The sequence below is a fragment of the Rousettus aegyptiacus genome, unplaced genomic scaffold (genome assembly GCF_014176215.1).
Source record: "Rousettus aegyptiacus isolate mRouAeg1 unplaced genomic scaffold, mRouAeg1.p scaffold_m13_p_8, whole genome shotgun sequence".
Taxonomy (NCBI): Eukaryota; Metazoa; Chordata; class Mammalia; order Chiroptera; family Pteropodidae; genus Rousettus; species Rousettus aegyptiacus.
Window position 1 is genome coordinate 28,689,485 of NW_023416311.1, and position 26,157 is coordinate 28,715,641.

Genomic DNA, 26,157 nt, shown 5'->3' on the forward strand with positions numbered 1-26,157 from the left:
AGAGGGGCTGTGGAATCAATTTTCTGAGTCTTGGCAAACACTTTTTTTACAAACTAGATAGAATACAATAAAAAAGAGAGTATCACATATGGTAACAGTAAGCATTATTTTGTGAAACTTATTTCAGATGTGTATGTGTGCATGAGCAGGCAGGCATACTCAGTCACCATATAAAAGGTATTTCTTATTATGGGTAATGATGAAAGAATCTCAAAAAACTGTGTTCTCCATGCAGTGCTTCTTAAACCTGGCTGCACCAAAAAAGCACCTGGGAGGCCATTAAAACACACAATTCCAGGCCCTGCACTTTCTGAATCATGAATAAGACTGGATATCCAATTCTTTTATCTCCCAAGTTGATTCCGATGAGTCCATCAGCGCTCTGCTGTTTAGGGGATGTTGCTCCTAAAGAATGGGAACAAAACCTACTAGATAATTTGTGGGGCAGGGTGCAAAATAAAAATGCAGGGCCCCTCGTTTAAAAAGCTGGAGAAAACAACCATTAAAAGTATTAAACGACACAGCTTTTTCCCTTTTTCTGAGGCCTGTCTTGATCTGTCCTTTGTGTATTTTCACATGTGCTCCCTTGGGCACGGGGATACTGGTGGGGCAAATGCAGACTCTCACAGGCACCCTTGGACCCCTCCCTGCAACTCCATCGTGTTCAAGCACACACATGCGCAACCCTTTCTACCAGCCACCAGGCTGAAGCACTTTGCCACGGCTGGGGGCAGGGAAGTCAGGTCAGGTACCTCCCCTTCCCAAGGGTTCCCTATCCCTACAGCTGACAGGCAATCCTCAACAGTGCAGCAATCTCTGTCCCAAGACATACTAAGAGCCAGAATGGTAAGAGGCTCTCCATCCTCAGTTACCTGCTGAACAGGTTGGGGCACCGCCAACCCAGCACAGGGACTAAGGCCACCATGCCCCATTCCAGGATGTCATCGGGTGCTCGTATCCAATCCCAACCCTCCCTGAGTCCACATCCTGGCTCCAGGCAGAGGCAGAGGGTGGCAGAGGTCATTGGTTGGTATGGAAAGGGAGAGGCCGGATGGCCCTGGGGTGTCAGGGGCTGGGGACCAAGCAGCTGAGAACCCTCCCCCAAGGAGGGGTAGGGGACAGTGAGTGGGACATGGTAAGAACTGAGGATCAAGTCCCTGAATATGCCCTGCTGTCCTATTAGACTTTACTTACAAAGCACACATTTAAAGATGAGAGTATTGAAAATTTCAAGACGGGAAGCACTTAAGCACTAAACCCCAAGCATGGAACCCTGCTTAGCATCAGGCTCTGGCCTCTGAACTGGTCAAATGGCCATGCCTGGGGACACATGAAGGGAGGAAGGAGACTGGGAGAGGGAGAGAGATGAAGAGGGAGAAGTGAAAGGAGGGGGAAGGGACAAGTCGGGATGCAGCAGTGTCATCATCAGGCATAAGAGCACTTCCAAACCCGACTTGCCAGAGAGTTTCTAAACAGAAAACAAAAAACAGTCGCAAGTTCTGAATTCCATCCCATCACTTTTGAAAACTGTCTAGAAATGGGTAAAAACCCTGAACATCAGGCCAGAATATAGCCATGTTTCAAAAAGGACAGAAACAAGTCCCTGTGAGCAGCCCTGGAGCCTTCCCTCCTGATGCGCCTTGTCTTGTCATTTCTGAAAGGCGTTTTTACGTCCAGAGCTGCTATATGACCAATGCCATAGGGACTGAAAAGTGACCCTTGGTAGGACTCGTAACCCGTCTAGATTCACAGTCTCAGTGGGTGCTTGGTTCAGTTCACTCAACACAATCAACAGAGCCCTCTATTATGAGCTCTGGGCTGGTCCCAAACAAGCGGGTGACATTCCCCTAAGCACTCACAGTCTACTGTGGGATAAAGAGCAGTTAAGGCAGGGAAGGTACAAGAAGGGAACATTTGAACACAGACACCTTAACTCAGCCATTGTGATGCAGCCTTTATGACTGAAGGCATTTGGGAAAAGTCCATCCAACTTTCGAGGATTTGAGGTATACATGCCCTCACTCCATCCTGAGACTTACTCCACATCTCCCTAGAGGAGAGAACTGCCTTAAACTTGGGCAAGAGGAGTCTCTCCCTCTGCTCTGTGCTTTTGAGGTCCCCCTTCCCCAAAGGGCAAGGAGACTGTAGGGCCAAGGGACATGACCCCCAGAGCCCACAGCCCATTTACAGACCAAGTGCAGGTACTAAAGAGCCTAGAATTCCCTTCTCAAACAGCTGAGACCAAGGTGTGGCCAATGACAGTTGTTAGGTGAGGGGAGGAGCCTGAACTCGGGCTAGAGTGTTCACAGTGTCTGTGTACCAGAGGGAAGGTGTCAGGTGGGACAAAAAGGGAAGTGAAGGGTGGCTCTCCCTGAACCGCTAAGTCCAGAACAAAATTCAAGGATGCTAGGAGTTGTAAACGTGAGCCTGGCCACCTGGGTCGGTAAGAGGGTGTGCTTGTCAAAGTCAATGACAGAATATATTTTATTGAATAGTTTGTAAGTTTGACTTTTCAACATTTAGACATAGTGCGTGTGGGCCTTTATCTGTACCCTAGCCTCAGGCCCCGAAAATGTCAGGGGTGGCCCAGGCTTGCAGGTGATATAGGTAAGAGAAGTCTGTGCTCATCCACACAAGGTCATTTTGACCCAGCATCATTAAACAGCTTCTTCAGAATGCGCCTCCTGGAAAAAGTGCTGATGGGAATGCAAATGGTAGAACACCTCTGAAGGGTGATTTTACACTAGCAGAATCATGTATGTACACACTTACCTTTTACTCAGAAAACCCACTCTAAAAAATGTATCCTAAAGAGTCACTTGCAAAAATATGAAACGAATAATGCACAATGACATATAATGTGACATCATACATAACACAAAAGGTTGGAACAACACAATGTCTCTCAGCGGGATGAGCGAAATAAACTGCAGTCATTCACACCACGCAGAACGGTGGAGTTGTGAAAATGAACGCAGGAGACATGAATAGTTCTGGACACGGATGGTGCCGATGGTTTCACAACAGTATGAATGTATTTAATACCACTGAACTGTACACTCAAAGATGGATAAGACGGTAGATTTTGCTACATATATTTTAAACACAATTTTAAAATTGTGAAAAAAGGAATAAATACAGAAGGTATCCATGCCCTAATATAGAGCAATCTCCATAGTACACTGTAAAGCAAAACAAAAAGGCCAACTGCAGGGCAGTGTAACTGCTACACCACCTCTCTATGAGAAGCCGGGAAGCCGATGATGCACAAACGCGCATGCGCAGCCACGCATGCACACGCTTACATTTGCAAAGCCAAACAGTGGAAAGATAAAGTAAAAACCCATTCAAAACGTGGTTACCTACATAGAGTAAATAATGGGGCAATTATTTATACAAGTATTCCAGCAATTAAATGAAAAAGAAATGTCAGAATTAGAATAGGACCTTCAGGAGCGTCACAGTCATAGAGCAGCCTCCTGCAGTCTCCTCTGCAAATGGGCTCCGCCACCAGTAATCACACACTGAGGCCCAAGAGGGGTCACCGCCGAGGTTTCCACCAGCCCGCAAACAAGAGCGTGGCAGCCGTCCCCTCCGGCACCTCGCTAGTGGCCACCCACGAGTACTACCGGCGCTGCCTGGGTTCCGCTTGTAGTAACAGCTCCTATGGAAATGCCGAGGACCCTGAGGAAGCCACCCCCACCGCCCTGGTCTCCCCAAGGTTGGGTCACTGGTGGGTGAGCTTCTTTTTCAGGAAGTCCATTCTCCTCTTCATGGCCCCGGTATTGAAGTCTCCAGAGCACTCACAATCTCCCCAGGCCTCCAGCAGCATGATCACCTATGACCTGGCTCCAGAAGCCACAAGGAAGCAGCCTGGTGGCCTGCCCAGCAAAACCAAACACTGGCCCCCATCCTGGGTGGCTACCACCAGCCACCAGACTCTCAGAGGCACTAGGCTCTTTGGCGCCCCTTTCCCCCCATCCCATCCCATAGACTAGGCAGGCTGCAGCAAGCAGAAGGAGTTGGGTTCTTTGATATCAAGACAACAAAACACCAAAAACGAGCCTGAGAGAGTCTCGCTCTTTACTGTCCTGGCTACACACAAGCTTTCCTGACACCCATAACTGTGTGCTTTGCATCAAGAAAAAAATAAATAGCCGGCAAAAAAAAAAGGACCATTCTACAACCCTTAATGAAATAATGACAGGCAAAGATCATCAACACATCACAAGAAGGAGAGATGATGAGACATTATGGGATTCCTGAGATGATTCTTGATGGAAGACAACTACACAGAGAAAGAAGTCACTTTGACAAAATAATAATAATAATAATAATAATAATAAAGAAATATGAGAAGGAGGAGGAAAAGGAGAAGGAACCAAAAACTAATCGAGCCTTTCTATCCAATTTCTAGTTTCTTGGAAATACTGAGGACAGAGGAACATGTTAACGAACTCCTGAACAAGGGAAACCCTCCTAGGCCTAGCTTCTTCAACCAATAAATTGCAAGGAAAAGAGAGAGAGAGAGGGAGAAACCTGTAGACAGTGGTGTTCTGGTGAATGTTTAATAGATAAAAATATCATGTCCTCCGGTATTAGTCACTTCAGGCTGCCATAACAAAATACCATAGACTTGATGGCTTAAGCAATAGACATTTATTTTTCTCAGATCTGTAGGCTGGGAAGTCCAAGGTCAAGGTGTTGGCAGATTCCATTGCTGGTGAGGACCCTCTTACTGGCTTGGAGACAGCTGCCTTCTCTCTGTGCCTCCACATGGCAGAGACAGAAAAGGGTCGGGGTAGGAGGACGCTGGTCTTTCTTCCTCTCCTTATAAAGACATTAATCCCATCACTGAGTCCCACCTTCATTATTTTATCTAAACCTAATCACCTCCCAAAGGCCCTACCTCCAAATGCCAACACATTGGGGGTAAGGCTTCAATCTATGAATCTTGGGGAGCACAACATTCACTTCATAACACGTCTTGATACAATATGATAAACTGGAACTACTATGAAGCATTCTTGCCCCCCCAAAAAGAGATATTAAATCTAATTATAACTTTACATCTAATCTCCAATATAGAAGAGATACAGAAAGTAGAGGATCAAACTAATTATACCACTTGGAAGTAATCAGTCCACTCTAGAACATGGGCATTCTACAGGACAACTGGCCTTCTTTAACAAGTCAGTGTAATGGGGGTGAATTGCGGGGAGGGGAGCACTCTTTTTAAGGAGAGCGGATGCTTCTACGTTGAAAGAAACTAAAGAGACACAGAAACCAATAAATGGACTTTGATTGGATTCATACTTAAGTAAACTAACAACAAAAAACATTTTTTGGACAATTGGAGAAATCTGAATGTGGACTGGATTTTAGATCCAATAATAAGGCATAAAGAACAAGGAATAATAGCAGTAGTAGTAAAGAAGGATTGTGAATTTGTTAGATGTGGTGATGGCATGATGGTAAGGAATCAGGTGTGTCCTGAATATCACCAGTGAAATGAACATGAGTCTGGGATTTGCTTTAAAATAGTACACACACACACACACACACACACACACACACACACGAGTACTTGGGGGTGGGAGCGAAATAAGTGCAGCAAAACGTAATGGTTGGCGAATTCCAGTGAGGGTCCATGAGGGTTCGTTTTACCTTCCACTTGTGTGTAGGCTTGAAAACCTCCATTGAAAAAATTTTTAATACAATATTTTTAAATGTCCCACAAATCAAACTGTTCGGCTTCAGAGAAAACAGCAGTTCTTAACTGGGTGCGATTTTGCCCTTCAGGGGACATCTGGCAGTATCTGGCAGTACTCGTGGTTGTCACAGTTGGGAGGTGGGGGTGCGCTACTGGCATTTAGTGGGCAGAGGCCCAGGGCTGCTGCTGAAAATTCTGCAACGCATGAGACGGCTCCACAACAAAGAACTATCCGGTCCACCATGTCAAAAACACCAAGGCTGAGAAACCTTAAAATAGAGATACACAGACTGTTTCAGGTACTCACAGGAGAGCATCTAACTCAGCAGGGAACGGCATTCCAAGGAAATGAAATAGCGTATGCAAAGAAACAGGTGTGAGAGAAATAAAGAATACCATGTAGCTGGTATAGAGAGACAGAGATGGGCTTTAAAAGGGCAGCCTTGATAGGTAGTGCTGGAAAGGATGGATTGTATCATGAAGGCTGGGCTGCACACACATCACACTTGCCTCCACTTCCCTGTCCCACACTCACGGTGACATCACTCGATTGTCCAGGCACTCCTCACTGAGCCCAGACTCTAACTCAGAATTTTTCTTGACACACTGGCGTGGGTAGCTCCTATCAATTGAGAGTTGACCTAAGAGTTGACACTTGTCTACCAAGCTGACGTAAGAGATGACGGGCCATCTCTTACGTCAGGGGAGAGGCCTCTATGGCAGCTGAGAAAGGTCCATCAGCCAGCAGTGTAGAGGAGGAAGACAGATCATTATAGAACTAAAACAGGTCCCATCAGACAGCAGCTAGGTTGGCACTGCCGATAAGCAATGGCTTTCCTAAAACAGACTGACGGCCCTCCTGACCTACCACAGAAAGCAGGAGGACCCCCTCGGGTGGTGGTGGGGCGGGGGTACTTTCTAGGCAGCGGGGAGAGAAGGTTGAGGAGACAGGAAGTTGAAGATGTCAACAAGATGCAAGTTAGATTAGAAAGGCCATGAAGACAGAACAGGCTGACAGAGAGCAAAGAAGAGAATCAGCCATGTGAGTGAGAGAATAAGAGATGAGGGCAAAAAGGCTTGAGTTCAGAGTTTAAGATATTGAGATATTGAGGTACGAGGTTCCTGCAGAAGAGCAAGAACTAGGGAGAGACCAAAGAAAGTGGCTGAGGTGGAGGGAAGGAGAGGGAAAGGCCCAGAAGTGTGACACTGGGCATTGGTGAGCCATATACCTGAATATCTAGGTGCCCAGAATAATGGCAGAATGGGGGAGGAATGGGGAGGGAATGAGCATCCTAAAGGGGTGAGAATGACAGGTTCAGGTCTGCCTCATTTGTATTAGCATTATGAAAAGTGTGACCCAGAGCGAGAGCACCCAGCACACCTGGATGATGCCGGGAGCAGCTGGTCAGCTAGACTGGAGAGTAAGAGGCAGCCTGTAGCATAGGGGGCCAGTGGGTGACATGTCAGCTGGAGAAGGGTCTGCACACATGGCTAAGCAGCTCGGACTCTCCTGATCACAGTGGGGACTGCCGAAGGGTATGGGCTAGGGGAATGAGGTCAGAATTGCGTTTTGCAAAGTCAATCTGTGCACCTTTTTCTGCTCTAGGTACCTCGCACACATGCCCTCTCAAATCCTGGTCTCCATTAGGTACTCATCATGCAGACCAGAAAACAGGCTCAAGAAGGTTAAGGACTATGTGCAAGTCCACATTATGGATTAGGGGCAGAGCTAGAAGCCTCATCCCACTCCGGTGAGAGGAGCAGTAGCCCTTAGACCTGTAGAAAGGCCCTGTCCTGGGCCATTCACTTGAGAGGGCCCTGCTCTGGCCCCCTCTAGCTGTGCCCCTCCTGTAAGACGACAAGTCTAGAGGGCCAAGAGGAAGTACCCACACAGTCCTCTGCCTTCTGGGGGCTCAGGTGTCCTGCCCAAATGCCCCTAAGCCTAATTCCAGGGCCATTTCTCCCCAGGCATCCTTCCAGGCTGATACCACAGCCAGTGTGCCCATTCCTAGGCCAAAGGGTGTGAACTGAACTTGGACATTCAGGTTGAGGGGGTCCATAAGCCTGTGTATAAGGCCTCTCACAGTGCAGAAGGAATACAGGTTAGAGGGTAGGCCAGGCCCACCTCTCCCCCTGCTGCCATATTTCACAGCAGAATTCTAATGTATCTAAGAATTCTTCATTTGAACCTGGCTCTCCAGATCACTGCAAAGATATATTCATCAAAGTTGGAGAATAGAACCTACTAATTCAAGCATCATTCGTTTGATTCATAGCCCGTAGATATTTAGCCCTGCAGTATATGGCTTCCATTTGTCCTCAGACCGATACAGGAGTATGTGGTTTATGGAATGAGTGCCATTCTTCAGGGAAGAAGTAAAAAGCAATGTTGTCCTTTGTCCCCTGGCCCACAGATCTGTTCTTTGTATGTATTCCTTTCCTCCTCTGCTGAAATCCAGCAGGTCTCACAGCAATTCTGGTTTCTCTTAGTTAGAAGAACACTCTCACTCCAAGAATTAATATTAAAACTTTATCTTTTATAGAAATTAAAACTCCTCCTTCTTCCAGCTGAGAGATATGCACCAGGGACGGGGTACAGGCCCTTCTCTGGTCTCACTCCTCATGTCCTGAGCTCTGATCACCAGCTGCTGTTTTGGACCCTTTTGGATTGGATATAGAGGTGAGGAGAAGACAGAAGACCAGACCCTTGATATACATCTGTGGGAGGGAGAGGAAAGAAGTGAGTGTGATTTGCATACTTTAAAGGGTGATGAGTGTTATTATCCTTACTAGGGTAGAATAGAAGAACTGGGGCAGAGAGTTGTGGGGCTCAGTCCTCAGTGCAGCCCTCCAGCCAATTAATGTTGCATTGCCCTTCAGCTTTTATTTGGCATCTTAACTCAGCTATGTGACTGACAAAAATCATTAGTGGCCCATAGCAGGGCTGCAAGATTCTACTAGAAAAAGGCTGCTGAGGAATTGGAGTCCTCTGCTTTTGCCAAAATAGCTTAAACAAAGGGGCCCACCCTGGGCTTCTGACAGAGGTGACCAGAGAAGAGCTCCCCTGGGTAAGGCAAGATGCCTCCAGCACATGTCACCTGGCTCTGAAGGGTGGGCACAGGAATACACACACACACACACACACACACACACACACACACACACACACTCCAAACCACATCCAAAAACCAGATGCCAACAAGTACGATACGATGAAATAAAAGAAGACTGTTTACCAAAAACAGCTCTGTCACTTTTCCCATCAACTGAGACCAAGCCACTGTAAACACATGTATGGAGCCAAAGTTGTGAAGTGCACCATGCTAAACGCTGTCCCCAAGCCTTCTGCTTTGGGGGGCTCTTGAATTTCAAAGCTATAGACCACCTGTGACTGATAGCTCATGAGACACTCATTATGGAATGAGGAACATGTGCAACCAGGCCAGCTCAAGCCTGCAATGCCCACTCTGAGCTTTGTATGAAAGGGCTCAGTTATGCTCAGCAGCATCAATCTCAAGAATCTGGACACTACCCCAAGCCTTAACACCTCCTAATATCCTATTTGGGAATCTATTTTCCATAAATTCATCCAGATCCTCGCTGAACCTATTTATACCTTCTCCCCACTCCCATCTAGATGGAAAGAGTTCTGGAAGATTACCACCTTTGTTTGGGCCTCTTTTTATTTGTGCTAAAACAATCCCTTCCAAGTTTCTGCAGAGGTCCCTGAGTTCCAGCCCACCAAACACCAGAACTTCTGCCCCATTCACTCACTCCCTTCATGGACGTCACCTCTGGCTCCTCTCAGAGCACTTATTCAAGGCTGCAGGAGCCTTCACTGCTCCCCGCCTTCCCCACCTCCCAACACACACACTTTTCAATTACGAAAGTAATGCCTGAAAATACACTACTTGTAAAACATGAAAATAAGACATAAGCAGACATAAGAAAAAAATGGACATTCTCTTTTACTCTCTCCCCTCCCCCTCCCCCACCACAGCCCCAGGTCTCTTCATATAGGTAGCTGTGGAAAATGGTTTCCAACAAACTTTTTTTCCTAGGCATTTATGTACCTAGACATAGATCGGAATTTTTTTTTTCATAAGTGAGATCATGCTATACATATCATTCTGCAACTTTCAAAGCTTGGTTTTCAGACTATTCTCATATGGAAGTGTGCAGAGGCCACACTACTGTGGGTGGTTGGAGAATAATACTAATAGAAGCTTTGAGTAAATATTTCCAAACAGAATGAGGGAAATAAAATCGCATGCAAAGTGTTCCAGAAGCACTTTCATAAGCTTTGCTGTGTCTCACCCTATCCAGCCATTGAGTATACATTCTCAGCACAAAATATCCCGTCTCCTTCCTATAAGACATTGCCAGAATTCATTTTGGTCGCCCTCCTGGATTTGGTAAATACAAAGAGAAAAGAACTGGGGTCTGTCTATGATAAGCAGAGGGGTGGTGCTGTAGAAAGCACAAGATTATGAGGTCAAGTCCTGATTGTCACGGAACTGGAGACTCCTCTCTGGGCTTCAGTTTCCTCGGTTAAAGGTAAGATAATACTCTAATAGCTAACTCTGGAGTAGTTTCAGGACCAAGAGAAGAATGGTACGAATGCCGATTGTGTGTTCTAGAAAGCTGTTACAGCCATGTGAGTCGTAATTATTATTAAACGGCGAAAAGTTCAATTCGAGTGAGTGGCGCAAAGGAGGCCTTTGGCGACTTTTACGTTCGTGCTTACGCGTTTTCTGGGGAAATTCAACCACGGGGTTGAGGAGACGCTGCCCCAAGCGTCTCAGCGGTGACCAGGGCGCCACCTGCCGGCGGAGGAGGAGGCTGCCGCGGCTCCAGGAACTGTGGTCTGGGTGACCCGGCTCCTACTTACACCCACTAAGGAATCATCCGATCCGAGCTGGTCCCACGTCCCCAGGAGGCTGGGGAGCCTCAGCCGAGGCTTCTACGCGGTCCCAGCCCTAAAGACCGGACAGAATCGTCCCTCTGGTGTCCCTGGGCAGCGGGCAGGAGAGGCGGGGGACCTGGACGCGCGGCTTTGGCAACCCGGGAACCTGCTGCCCAACACAAAGCCGCCGCCGCGCAGGTGAGCGCGTTGGAGCCACGTGAGCCGGTGAACATCCAGGGACTGAGCCACCCAACCTTAGCCAGCCACGGTTGCCTCCTCCGCGCCTGTGCCGCAGGTTTCCGCCACCTCCGCTCAGAGCTAGGAGCCGAGGGGGCAAAGGTTGGGAGAACAAGGAGAAGAGCAGAAAGGCTGGGCCCCGCACCTTCAGACCCTCTGCCCCCGTCCGCCAGCCCCCACTGTCCTTGTCCCCAACCCCCAACCATCCACGTCCCCAGCCCACAGTCCTCGACAGCCTGGCGCCCCCCAGGCCTCGCCGCTCTGCGCCCCCAGCCCCTGCTGTCCTTGTCCCCAGCCCCCCGACCACCCAACATCCCCAGCCCCCAGTCTTCGACCGCCCCGCTCCCCCAGGCCCCACCGCCCCTCGCTACTCACCGGCGGCCCCCGTAGCCACTGCCGGGGGAGCCAGCGCCCGGCTCGGGGTAGCCGTGCTGCTGCAGGGCTGCGGCCGGGAATGGGTAGAGGAAGCCGGTGGCCAGCGCCGACCCACAGAGGCAGCAGCACGCCCAGGGCAGGAGGAGAGCCAGCTTCATCTTGCGCGGCCGCCCTCGGGGACCCAGAGTCCCGGGCGGGAGGACAGTCAGGGGTGCACTGGCGGCCGGACCGGACCCGCGGCCCTCGCCGGGAGCAGAACGAGCGAGCCCACGAGCGAGCAGAGCCCGGGTCCGAGCTGGAAATGTCTGGGGGGCTTGCACGCCTCTCCAAGGCCGCCTTTTCAAATTCAGCGAGGTGGGCTCTGCGCCGTCAAAGGGGGCGTGGGGCTTTGTCATTAACCCTCGGCAGTCCGGGGCCCAAGAAGCAGCTGTGGCCACAGAGCGGGAGTTTGAGCTCTGCCGGGAGGTCCCACAAGCCGCGTGCCCTGAAAGCCAGACCTTGTTTTGGGTTCCCGCACACACACTCTTTCGAACCTTCCCTATCAAACCCTCTCCGGGTCCGCAAACGCTTGTGGAGCCCGCTACTCCGTGCCTGGCAATTTCACCTGGCAAAGTTGTTTCATCCCCACAACATTGCTCTTTATTAGGAAGTACCGTTCCCATTTTTCAGAGGTGGAAACTGATGCTCAAAAGAGTTAAGCCAGAAAAATATAAGCTTCTTGTCAAGGGCTCTTTGGACCAAACCACTGCACACCCAGGCTTCCCCAGCATCACCTTCCCCTTTCACCTCCAGCCCTTACCTTGCCAGCTGTGTCTCCAAGGTGAGGAGTATCTGGGAATGAGGGAAGCTCTCAATTTGAGTGAGAAGTTGTCCCTAGAATCACAGATCATGAAGCATCCGATCTGGAAAGGAGCTGGGGAAGATGTAATACTATGTCACCTTTTACAGACCAAAAGGCTGAGTCCCAGATCACACATGAGCCCATGGCTAGCCTACCCCCAAGTAAGTTCTCACTGTGCAGCAGGATGCCCACAGCACTGTATCCTGCCCAAAGAACATCTGAAATCCATCCTGTGCCTCACTTCCCAAGTTAAGGATCTTTTTCTAATTCTCCCAAAAACATCCTAGGAGCTTGCAGAGGCCCCGAGGCTGTCTCTGCCCCTGCTAACAGTGGGGAGACCTTGGTCTGTAAAATGCCTGTAGGACTGGAGAGAGGCCATCAAATATGGAAGTGCTTAATGGCCTACAACCCTCCTGTGACTTTTGCCCTCCTATTTGCATACTCCAGTATACCCATATATACATATCCCATGTGTACTCTTGGAGTACACATCCCAAAATATCATATCCAACCCACTTCACTCTCTCCCCAAACTACACATCCATATCCACTCAATTCCCTCAAATCCTGCTGGGGCCTTTCAAATGGAACTTCCACACTTCACAGGTCTAGAGTCTCCATCTAGGAATCAGATGGATAGAGTCCATCTCAGAGTGGACAGCCCCCTAATGTGAAACATAATTTGGACCTAGGACCACTTCCTTCATCTTGCCCTCCATCCCTCTATCAAGGCCTAAAAGATTTGGAGAATTTGGGTTATCAGGGGATTTTCAGTGCCTCCCCCAAAAGGAATCTGAACTGTGCTCCTTGGGCATTTGGCCAAGACACAATAAATGATGAGGTCACCTCCCCCCGCCCCAGGAATTTGTAAGCATTTGTCCTCCTCCTTCTCCTTTACTTGCATAATGAGATCTTAAAGACCAGAAAATTCCGTGTTGCTATAAGTTGGCTTTATGCTGCAGTCATTACAGTAAGGGAACAAGAATTTCATTTTTATCTTAAACTCATTTTTCCAGTGCCACAGGCTGCACCCAAGCTAGAGGGACCAAGGAGTAGGGATAACACTACTCTGTATACTACAGGATTCTTTTAGGGAAAAAAAGATTTAGGAAAAGAATGAATACATCGCAGAAACTTTAGTACTGAGGCAATTGTCTGAGTTTGGTCCTCCTCTTCCCATGAGGACAATAAGCTCATTTTGGCCCCATGAAGGTACCAGGAAATCCCTGCGCATCCAGCATTGTGCTGGGTGCAGCAAAGGCTGTTAGAGAAGCAAATAACAAGGTTCTCATCCTCAAGCTGCTTATACTATTCCTTTGGAAGGCATTAAAATGGCCCATTTCCTTCAAAAGACAGCAGGCAGTATGGACAAATAAATGGTCTGCAAACAAGAGGAGGTTCCATTTATATAGTGAGGGATACTCTGTATACCACAGTTCAAAAGCACCTTAGAAACAGGGTTATTTTAGGGATAAAAGGACAAAGATGCATAAAATCAAGAAATGTGATATTACCCACATCACCCAGACCCAGAGACCCCAGGTCAGCTGCTGGTTCCCCCACTAACTAGCTGAGTGACCTGTAGTAAACAATGAAGAATGAATTGGCTTGTCTCCAAAGACCTTTCCAGTTCTGGCCTTCTGTAATTCACTTTTCCCTTCATCTTCCACATCTGTCTGCAAGGCAGCTGTGGCTTTACCCAACCTTATTAAGCTACCACTCTTGTAGGCAAGATTTTTAGCTGCATCACCCCCAACAGGCCAAGGGAGCCAAGAAGAATGGAGAAGGATTCTGTGGCTTCACACTGTAAAGTCCCACCAGAGAACCCAGTTAGTAGAGTCTAACTCTAACAACTACCAGTTATGTAACCTTAGACAAGTTACCTACTCTCCGAGCATCCTCATCTGTAAAATCATAATAAAAGCACTTAATGTATAGGTTTGCTAAAAGAATTCCATGAACTATTCAAATAAACTGCTTGGAATCATGTGCCTAACACATTATAATGCTCACTAAGCTTAATTATTATTATTTGCAAGGCTCTGGTGAGGGATAGAATTGAAGACCACCACCCTTCTCAAACCCCCGGCGTGGAGATGGCCAGCAGGCTCACACCTGGGAGTGCTCAGAGCTTTCTCAGAAAACTTAAGAGCATCAGGATTACCCTGATACATCTTACTCCATGGTCAACAATTTAAAACAAAACTTTATTTTAAAACAAGTACTGTGTGGGAATATTATTGAGTAGAATGTGCAGTTTATATTATTTCTCAATATAAAACACTTGTGGTGGGCAGCAAACATGGGAAAGTCTGAGCAGCCCTGAAATAAAGGGTGCAGCAACACCCTCAAAAGATCTAGTGCATTTTCAAATGTTGGCATCCCTGGCTGGACTCCGATCAGCTCTCCATACAAGTGCTTATCTCTGTATTTAAAAGCTATGCTCATGGTGCTCCCTAAATACATGTTAAAATCTCAGTAGAGGCAGAAGCCACTGCTCCCAAGAGCCTGAGAAATCAAGCGTTAAAGGCTTGGAGCTGGGACCCTTGTTGCAGAGCTGGCATCTTCCTTCTCACTTCCTAGGTAACTAACTTTTGGTGATCACATAACCCCCAGAACCTTGATAAAATGGAAACTGGACAAATAGGGGTCCAGGGGGCTTCACTGAGCCTTCATTTCCTCAACTGCTCACCACAACACTGACACAGACACTCAGCCATTCTCATAATTCCGATTTTGCAGATCCTGTGCTCTCCCCATTCTGTAAGTTCAAAAGCACCTTAGAAACAGGGTTGTTTATACAAAGAGGGATCAGATTTCTTGGTGGAAAAAGACAAATCCACCTCCCACCACCACCAGAGAAGTGGGCTCCTCCACAACTATGTTTCCAGGGCTTTCTGATAAGAAAATATCAGTCAGCATCCTCTTTAGCAGACAAAAAGCAGATCTTCGCTTCTGCTGAAGTCAGCAGAGAGAGCCACTGAACGGAGAAGTAAATACTCATCAAGCTAGAGCCAAGGTAAATATTGACCTTCTGGCATGATAAATCCTCCTGTTAATCTAAAACAGAAATCCCCCTCCCCCAATTGCCCTATAGGACATGGATTCTGCAGTTCTCCCAGAAGTTCAGGGAGGCAATGTAGGAACAGAGTGGTTTTCATACTGATTTCTCTAGCAGCCTGTGTTCCCAGCTGTTTCAATCCCAGGACCGCACAGAAATGAGCTGGGGTTGACTCAAGGTGGAGGGACGGTCACAACAAAAGGGCTTCTTTGTTTTGCTCTGTGCTTGGTGAGGGCAAAATATGAACAGAACATGTATATTTTAGAAGATATTTTGGAAGATGCCCACCCTGATTTTTTTCTATGCCTGGATAACCCGCCCCCAAATTCCACCTAGGCCCTATAAAAGAGAACACCTCTTTGCTCAGCATACCTACAAGTGTAAGTCTACCTTGTTTGCCCAAACATTGCTAGTGAAATAGTCATTCAGAAGACAGCGAAACAGATGGTTACCACAAATTAGTCCATGATCTTAAAAGTCTGAAAGGCAAAAAAATTTTAAAAAGTAGTGAAGCAAAACCCGAAAAACACTAAAAAATAAGGAGTCTGCCCACATGCCAATGCTGAAAGCCCAACTCAGATGTGGTGATAAGAAGTTTGACTGCTGGCTAACAGAGCCAGAGATAAACAAATGCCTCCCTAGGGGCTTAATAAGATTAGTTGATGATAAATGAAGAAAGGGGGTGTCTTAGCCTGTTGAGGCTGTTATAATAGAATACCATACACTGTGTGTATGTGGAAAGGGGAGCCTTATAAACAACAGAAATTTATTTCTCACAATTCTGGAAACTAGAAGTCCAATATCAAAATGCTGGCAGATTTGGGGTCAGAGGAGAACCCACTTCCCAGTTCATAGTCGGCTCTCTTTTCACTGTATCCTCACGGGGTAGAAAGGGTGAAGGAGCTCTCAGGAGTCCTTTATGTAAGGGCTTCACCTCATGACCAAAGTCTCTACCTCCTAATACCAACAAAGTGGGGGTTAAGACCTCAACACATGTATTTGGGGAAGGACACAAACATTCAGTCCATTACAGGGGACTAAAGCTTTACCCTATCACAGGCATGAAGGTGGTAGGGGGTTCCGACACAATGAATCCAAATCATGACATCCCACTCAAAAGTGCCCTGAGCTGAGGGTCTGTGGTGGAGGATCCGCCCAGGGCTCTCCCCTGCCCAGCTCCCCCTCCATTGCCCAGTTCAGCACATGGGGCTCCTACCACGAGAGCCAATGGTAAAACAAGCCAATGCTAAGTGAAGAGGAAAGCCACCAGGGAAGGCAGGGGCTGGGATACAAGAGGGATGTTGGACTTAGAGAAGGAAAGACTAGGGAGAATTGATCCAGATCTTCCAGGCCATGCAGGAAAAAAAGAATTAAACTTGTCTGAGCCACAAGGATGAATTGGGGGCCAATGGATGAAAGATGTCAGGTGAATATAAAGAAGAACTTTATAATAGTCAGGCTGTCCACAGTTGGATTTAGCTGCAGAAAGGTGAGGGGAGGGGCAAGACATGAGTTCCCCATCACAAGAAGGATCCGGATAGAGTGCTGTAACACCTCATAGAAACATTGTAATTAAACAGAAAGCACTATCTATGGCCCCGAGACTGTGATTCTAGACCCTAGATGCAAGAAAGAGGTCTAAGCAACTGTAGAATTGAGTATGATCAGCTTCACTAATGCTTGCCAGTCTCTGGATCCCCTGTGCTCTCTGGGTACAGAGAACACCACCCTTCACTTCTCTTGCAGCTAGGCAGGGCCACGTGACTACCTCTAGTCAATGGGCTATGAGCAGAAGAGACCTGTGCCACTTCTGGGCCAAAGACAGAAGGAGTATGGCTTCCCCAAGCCCTCTCTGTCCCTGTCACAGCAAGTGTTCCCTGGGCTGGGCTTTTGTCAGCCTGAATCCCAGAATGCAGAAGACACTCATTCTTCATTTAGTTCAGTAATTGAGATGTCAATTGTCATTGCAGCATCACCTGGCCTTTCCTGACTAAATACACTAAAGACATATGCACAATTTGGTGGCTTGGTGCAAAGGAAACTTTTGCCTTGCAGAAGCTGTTAGAAAAAGATTTCTCGAAGCCAAGGTTGAACTTTTCGATGCCTGTCCATCTGCATTTTTGCAGAACCTAGGTCACAGTTCTCTCTGTCACTTTCCCAGCTATGTTCTTTATTCTTACTGAGCAGACCCTCATCCATGCAAAACTAGACTGCACAGGTGAGGCTCTGTGCTAGGCCCTGGTGGTGCCCAGCCAGGTTAGACATCACTTTCACCCTCAGCTGAACTCTCAGGATCCTCAGGAAGGGTGCAAATACATTAACATTGTCCTTCATGCCATGTGATCAAAAGTTAGCAGCTCAAAGAATTAAGTTGAGGCTGGGGGCCTGATTGTGCTCCAAGCAGGAGCATGGTAAAGGGGCAAAGGCAGGATTATGTGCTGTGCTGAAAGGGCTGGGGAGTGGAGCGGCTGGGATGGAGCAGAGGTGCATGCCCAGCACAACACACCTATGCATGCACCAGGTACATGCACATACCTGCAGGCACAGACAAAAGCTGGAGAGAGGCTGTCTCCCAGAGGCAGCTATCCAGGTTAGCAAGAGCTCTGCATTATGATGAGGCGTGTCCCTTGACACCATCACTCTGCCCAAACCCCTGACTCTAGGATTTCGTCCTCACCTCCAGCTCCACCCTGAAAGTCCAGGGTTCATGAGAAAACCACGAGTAGTTATTTGTGGGACTTTGGGAACCAGGGTCAGGCCAAGGTGGCATCAGGGAGTCAAGGTCTAAGGTCGGAAGGTTGAATGGGGTTGGGATTACAGATTTAGGGAGCAAAATCAAAGGTGTGCGCAAAAGCAGGGCACTGCAGGACACCAGCCCTGGACATGAGTAATCACCTCAGGGTATTGCTGCTGCCATTCATCCTTGGTGCTCTGAATGCCCCGTCCTCTAAGCCGGCAGTCTCCAACTTTGTGGCACCAGAAACCAGTGCTCCTATGAGAATCTAATGCCTGATAGTCTGAGGTGGAGCTGAGGTGGTGATGCTTGTGCCGGGGCGCAGCTGCAGATACAGATGAAGCTCTACTCACTTGCCTGCCACTCACCTCGTGCTGTGCAGGCCAGTTCCTAACAGACCACATATCGGTACCCTGGTCTGCAGCCCAGAGGTTGGGAAACTCTGCTCTAAGTGCCATAGGCTGCTTCCATGAACCACTCCTTGGACATCTGCATCCTCTTTCCCGGAGACCTTCAAACTCAGAACGGAGGGAACTGTACTCCACTCTAGGGTTACTGCCTACCCACATCTCTGTAAATTAGGAAAAGTGTCCTCCAATTTCTGAGTGGACACAGCCCCCATTAGAACCCAGGCTGGATGTCAGCATCCACTCACCCCTCTGCAGAGACAAACAGAACATCTACAGCCTTGTGGACCAACCTCCACCCCTCCAGGTCTCTCCACCATGTACTACTACCAGTCTGTAATCCAGCCCTTCTACCTCATATCTATTGGGGTCTCCAAGTCTGATCTATTATAGATAACTCTTAGATTCTTTCCCTGTACACTCCCACCCCTGCCAGTTCTCCCAACCACTGCCAAAGCCCTTGTTCTGCCTGGACTTTATCAGGTCCTCTACAGGCTTTTAGAATAACTCCTCAAGAGGTGCTCTGGCCTCCTGTCTCCCTTCTCTCTGCCCTTTCTTCTGAATGACTGCCAGAAAGCTCCTTCCAAAACACAGTGTGCCCCCTTCACTCTTGGAAACAGAACTCTGCTGGCTCCCCATCCTCATCTCCTTGACTAAGCACTTAAGTCCTCTGCCACCTGTTCCCGGTCTGCCTTCCCTGCCTATCCTGCCCCTCCCCACTCCTCTGCCATCCCCTACTTCCACACACACACTTTCCCCATGCTCCAGCCACAGAGGAACCCTTGCATTCCCTCAGTGAGCCAAGATCTTTTCCATCGTCATGATTGCACAGACTACTCCCTCTACCTGGAATGCCCTTTGCTAGAGACTGAATATTTCTGTTCAATGCTAAGATTCATATGTTGGCGTCCTAACGCCCAATGTGTTGGTATTTGGAGGCAGGGCCTTTGGGAGGTGATTAGGACATGAAGGTGGAGCCCTCATGAATGGGATTAGCGGTCTTATAAAAGAGACTCCACAGAGCTCTCTTGCCCCTTCCACTCTGTAAAGACACAACAAGGAGATGGCAGTCTATGAAGCAGCTGCTCACCAGACACCAAATCTGCTGGCACCTTGATCTTGGACTTCTCAGCCTCCGAAACTGTGAGAAATAAATTTCTGTTGTTTATAAGCCTCCCAGCCTGTGGTGTTGTGTTATAGCAGCTAGAAAAGACTAAAACCATCTTCCACTCTCACTCTGTCTCCCTGGGTGAGCCTTCTTCAGGATCCAGCTCTTCACCAACCCCTCCAACAGGACTAATGCACCCAGACAGCTTTCCACAACCTTCTTTGTCCACATCCACCTCCCCTTGCTATGCTTAATTCTTAACATGTTTGTCATCTCCCCACAACACAGTGCATACAGCAAGACCAAAGGTAATTCCCCACTCATCTCTGACTCCCTGGGTCTAAAGCTCACAATCAGTCAAAACTTAATAAATATTAGCTGGATACCTGAGTAAATCAGTGAATCATTTGGTTCATTCTCCTAAACCCCCAGGAAGAGGAGAGCCAGGGCCAAGCTGCCCTCCGAGAGGTAGCATCTGGAGGACATCCATTAAATTTCTGGGCCCTGAGCAACTTAATTTTTACTGTGTTCTTATTTCTTGGTATGCGACAAAGAAAAAGAAAATGAAAATGTCAGGTGGGTCCTGTAGATGACCAGACCAAAGAAGGAACTTGCCATTTGTTCCAAGAGGGACTGGTGGCTACCCTGCTCACATCTCTATCCAAAATTATTGAAGTTAGCACTTGAGAAAGAGTTGTCGGGTGTGATCTTCAAACCAAAAGTCTCCAGATAGCCTTGTAAATATCAGCCCACCATTTTCTTATGAGGATTTACCATTGAGGTCTTTGTTGTGCATAATCTAAAACACCTTCCCTTGCCTCTCAAAAGGCATGTTTTGCTGAAAACCAGACAGGAAGGCAGGCCATATTCCCTAAGGGGTGACTTTGATACAAAGACCCAGAAGAAAGAGAATGAAAAGGTTGTTCCACTTGATAAAACCTATTGTGATTTACTATTATGAAGTGTCTGTTTGAAGTCAAAACAAGTTCTAGATAAGCCTTTCATTGAGAAACCAAAAAAAAAAAAGAAGAAGAAGAAAGATAAAGCAGTTGGAGTGGAACTCTGATTAGAGAGTCATTAATTAAGACCATGAAAGTCCCCTCGAGTTTCCTTTGATTGGAAAAACAGAGGACTGCAAAATTAAAGGTTTTGGGGGGAAATCTTTTCATGCTAAAAAAGCTAAAAATTATTTCAAGGATTTTAAAATCAAGGCATTATTAAAGCTAAGGTGTCGGTTGAGACCAGAAGACTGTCATTTTAATCAAAATCTCATGGAGAGGAGGGGGACAAAGAAAACCCTTTTTGGTTTAAAGCCCTGTGCAGCTGTTTAATTACATTCGAAGGCACTTTCAGTCTGGTCTGTGTGCCCTCACAGGGCCACCCAGAGGGACTCGGCCATAGCGAAGCAGCCCTATAGTCCAATGTACACCTCTTGGTGCCACCCAGAGGCTGCTACCCATCTCGTGTGGGTGCCATGCTCAGGGTGCAGTGCCAGCCTTGTCCTGCCTTAGTCTCTCCCTGGTTTTCCTCTGCCACCTCCAGGCCCTTCAGCAAGCATTCAGGCCCAACAAGACCCCAGCTTAGGTACTTACTACAGGGTGCTTCGAGCAACTTTCTTAACCTCCCTGAACTTCAACTTCCTTCTCTCTGTGTAAGGCGGAAAGAATGTTTCCCCTGAGGTTCACTAGGAAAAATTCATCTTTACATACATTTCTACCTATGTCAGAAAAGACCCGGCCTATAGAACCTTAAGGTGTGTTATGCCATTCCTCTCCAGGCTTTTGCAGAGGATGCTAAAAATTCAGGTTTGACCTCATTTTGAGCCTGACAATCAGGCCAAAATGCCCTCTTGGCCTCATCTCTTGTCCTGGCTGCTTTTCTTCTAAAACATTCAATGGCTCTCTGTTGCCTACAGAAAAAAGTCTGATCTCTCATTGGCCTGGCATTCAAAGCCCTTCAGGTACCGGGTCCCAAACTACGTTTCTAAACTCATCTCTTGCCATTTCCTTTTACATATATAAATCTCAGAGCAAGCCATATCCACGGGATTGAGAAATGGCAGGAGCTAAAATGAGATCCTACATGGCAAGGGCTGCCATTCACTTTGCAATCTCTTGGAGGGATTTACCCTGGATTTATGCAGCAAATATTTTACATAGCTGAATCCAATGGACCTGAATTTACCCAAGGTCAAACAGCTCTTGGCACTTGTGGCAGAATTCTGATCCATGTCCTATAAATGCCACACCTCCCCAAGCTGGCTCTCCGCTCTGCCATATCTCCCACAAAATAGGTGAAGCTGCCAAGTCCATTTCATCTCTCTCATTCTAGGTACAGCTCAGCCCCTGGCACGTCCATGTTTGCAGTGTCCCTCCGAAGAATGGAACGAAGGTAGCCCAACTTTGTCCTGTTTTGCAAACTTCTTACCGTTGATAACGATGAGAACCTTTAAGAGTATTTATTTCAAGAATTGAATGATTAGCATCAATATTTTGCCCCTGGTAAGAGCTGATTAGAAGAACATCTTCACAAGATATCTCAAAATAAATAAATAAATAAAATCTGTCTAATGCAAAAAGAAGACTAATCCAAAGAAAAAACTGGGTTTGGAAAAAAAGTGCAATGGTAAGTGGAACAAATATGTAATGTGGGTTTAAAAATATCCTCCAAAAATCACTGCAAGTGGGATCTCCAGACATTATGTGCTTCATAATGTGATGTAATAAGGACATAGCACCATTCACGAAGAAATTGTGTCTAAAAAAGAAATAGAACCTGAGTCTAATAAAGCCTCTACAACTGACCATGGATATATAAGGAACATGAGAGACAGAGGAACAAGTTAAACAACACCAGAAGAATTCAGTCAAGTCTGAACACAGGACATTCTTCAGGCCAGCTGACCTGGTTTCTTCAAACATCAATGGCATAAAAGAAAAAAACAAGGTGAACTGTTATAGATTAAAAGAAACTTACCAAATACATTATGGTATTCTGGACTGGATCCTGGAAGAGAAAAAGGACTTTGGTGGAAAAACTGATAAAATCCAAGTAAACTCTGAAATTTAGTTTATATTAGTGTACCAGTGTTAATTTCTTATTTTTGACAAATGCACCATTGTTGTGTAAGATATTAGCATTAAGGAAAACTGGATGAAGCATCTATGGAGACCGCATTAGCTTTGTAACTTTTATGTAAATCTAAAATTATTACAAAAATAAAAGGCAATTTTTTAAAAAAAAGATAGATTTGAAAAGTATAATAGCTAGATACAATGAGTGGCCTTTGTTTGGATCCTGGTTTGAACAAATCAATTATAGAAACATCTTAAAGATAATCTGGAAAATTCGAATATGGACTGGATATTGAGTGATATTAACAAATTGTTCATTTTATTAGGTATGATAATAACATGGTGGTTATGCTTTTTTAAAAGTCCCTTTCTGTTAAACACATGTATATACTACTGAAATGACATGATGTCTGAGATTTACTTTAAAATACTCCAGAAAAAAAAAAGTGATGATGGTAGATAAAATGAACCAGAAATTGATGGGTATGTATTTTAAATTGTCTGTATTAACAAGTTAATAGGAAGAAAGAAGGGGAGAGGGAGAGAAGGAGAAGAAGAAAGAAGGAAGGAAGAGAAGGAGAAGGAAGTCTGTGTACACACTTCCCCATTAAGGAGTTTAAAGGCTTCCTTCTGAGATGGAACAGTCTGGTCACCATCTTGCTTTGTTTCCCTGATCAAGATTCACTGCCAAGCCATAAAGCGACATATTTTCCACCCTAATGATGGCACTATCAAGGTAACAGTACAGGGTAGGGCCAGGGATTTCAGTCCTGGCATCACACACCCTTCATTCAAATCCTGGATGGCTTCAAACTGGTTAATCTCTGTGCTTTGATTCTACCTTCTATAAAATAGAAATGAAGGTAATAATAGTACCTACCCTATTACCTGCCTAATCAGTTGGTTGAGAGTTTTTAATAACTTGATATATGCAAAGTGATTAAAGTTGGGTGTGGCACCAAGTAAGAACTCAACAAATGTTAGCTGACTTCATCACTATGAATACAGATGGTTCCTCCCCACATCCCCATGATGCCTCTCGTTTCCCATCCACTACAACTCGGTGGCCAAAACATTCCTTCTCCTGCTTTTCAGCCTCTCCTTGGCTTCGTAATATATCCCATATGAATGCTTAGAATTGCCTCAAGTCATTTGGCCAGAAATGTGCCTTTGAGTTTTCACATGCTCCTAATTTTCAAATTAAATACTCTTGTTTTCATGGTCTTTGTCATAAACAATTTGATTAATCTCCTTCACCATTTTGAGAGCCTTCAGTTGGGTTAAAGAGATCTCTTTTCAAATAAGAATTTGCCAAACTTCTCCAGCCTTTCCATAACTGGCTGATGACAGAAGCAATGCGATGTTGATCCCCAATGGCTCATTTTCCCAGGGACCTCATGTCCATCCATCCTGTGGCACTGGGCAGGTTCTCCCACCATTCGTATAAAAGAAAGCATGCCTTTGATTTATGATCTGCTCTGCCATTTAGCAACCCGATGTCCTGTCTAGCCTTTGCACCACAGCTGTGCCATGCACTGAAAGCTCATGAGAGACATTTAAAGGAATCCTTTCCTGACATACGAACCCTCACTTGGGCACACTTGCTCTTTCAGAGCAGGTATTTAGCTCTTCAGTTTACATTTGATGGCACTACATAACACAATCAAGCTGCTTCCTGGCTCTTAATTTGTAGTAATCTGAAGTGCCTATCCTTGCAATTTTTCATGTCTATGGATAAATATGGGTCCATGAAACAGCACTATGCTTGAGTTGGGCCAGATATGTACAGTTATAAAATCTGACAGTGATGGGACCCTGCCCAGGTGCCAGAAACTGAGCTGAGTTCCTTGGGTTAGCATATTTGTTCTCACAACAGGCCTAAAAAGCAGGTGCTATTATTATGACCATTTTACGGGCAAGAAAACTGAGGCACAAAGCACTTAGGTAACTAGTTCCAGGTCACCCATCTGGGAAACGGTGGGGCCAAGCTTTGAACTCAGTCTATCCAGCTACAGTGCCCAAACTCCTACACACCCATCACAGCCTCACACAGCTACCCATCCAACAATGGCCGGGGACAGCAATGCTCCAGTCTGATTTATTGTGATGTTTCTTAGATGGCCACCAAACTGATTGTATCAAACCATTTTGTTGTTGATGATGATAATAATGATGATACTGATGCTGCTACTACTGTTTGGTTGTTAGGCTGGTTGGTATGTTGGTTGGTTGGGTGGTTACCTGAATGAATTAATGTCTGGCTACTATGTGTCAAGCATCTTCATGTCCATTATCTCATGAAGACTTCTCGATAATCCCATAATGTACAGATTACTATTCCTATTTTTAGAGAGGCTCACACAAAACTTACACCTACCTACCCGAAGACACATTGGTACTGTTTAGACAGAGTCTAGAAAGCATGAGTTACCAGCAACTCAGCTGGCAAGGGCTTTCAGCTCATAAACTGCCAGCCCCAAAGGGATCCAAAGAGAGAAGGTGAGCTCACATCAGAGCAGGGATATCCCAGAGGCAACCAACAGGAAGCTAGCCACAGGAAATCCGCCTTCTGCTTCTTGTCTCATTGCTTTGTACTGTCCTGATTTGCAGGCATCAGGACATGAGGAAAACCCTTTTCACTTCCACAACCTGCTATGAGATTGATTAGATAATGGTAGCAAAGTACTTTGAAGAGAAGTGATGGAGGAAACACCCTTTGTTTGCATTTAGGTTGACTCTCAGGGGACCTCAGACCTAGGTTACTGCTAATGAATGGGTCTGCTTTGTATAAGAAAGAAACTGTTTCCCAAAACAAGTCTCCTTACAGGGCTTGCCAAAATCACCCAGCTCTGCTCCATATCCAAGCATGTCTTCTCTTAGCTTGGCTGTCACACAAGAAAAAGGAAACCAACACAGACAGTTCAATCACAGACTGGTCCATGAAATGTTGACATGTACTTAGACATCAAAGTGTGCCTTTCGTGAAAAACAATTACCAAACATTTTAGAACATGACTCCAACATATAAGTTTTAACAGAAGGGAAGTAGAAAATGAGATTAATAGATGAGACTTATCATCAAACCAGATAATAGGGATGGAAAGAACATCTTAACAAATTTAGTCCAACCTCATCTATAGTCAAGTCTAGTCCTCCCCTCCCAGACTAATTTCCTGCTGAGGCCAAGTGGTCACCAGCCTGTAACCCACTGGGCAGGTCGTATGTGAATTACCAGCTGATAAGAGAAGAAACACATCATAGAAGTTAGCTGATGTTTTCAACATAAATATCCCTATCCCAAGCCATAGGCATCATTAATTTGGGAACTTTGGAAGTTACTTCTGTAATATACTCTGTTGATGACACTGTAGGAAAACAAGAACTGTCATTCATTGCCGGTGGCTGTACAAAATGGCAGAGCCTAGAGAGAAGGCAGCTTAGCTCTATTTGTTCAAAAGTGCATATCCCCTTTGACCCAGCATCCCATCTCTGGGAATTTATCCTACATATACACCATCACACTTCAGAAATGAGATACATGTAGTGTTATTCATTGCAACATGATTTGCAACAATGTCTTGCTGTAAAACACCAAGTGTACATTGAAATGGATCTCATTAATTAAAGTATGGTACAGACACACAGTAAAATACTATGCAGCAGTAAAAAAAAAATAGACAAAAGTTCTCCATGTACTGATA

At 46.2% G+C, this 26,157-nt stretch overlaps 1 protein-coding gene and 1 pseudogene across 1 annotated transcript in view; one reads left to right on the forward strand and one right to left on the reverse strand.

Moving 5' to 3' along the window:
* COL26A1 (collagen type XXVI alpha 1 chain) overlaps positions 1–11,559 on the reverse strand; it is a 187,356-nt gene extending 175,797 nt beyond the window's left edge. The window contains exon 1 of the mRNA XM_016146508.2: positions 11,232–11,559. Within this exon, the coding sequence (XP_016001994.1) occupies positions 11,232–11,389 (158 nt within the window). The 5' untranslated portion in view covers positions 11,390–11,559. The remainder of the gene's footprint in view (positions 1–11,231) is intronic.
* On the forward strand, positions 3,498–3,834 carry LOC118606660 (annotated as a pseudogene).
* Positions 11,560–26,157: the final 14,598 nt, after the last annotated feature.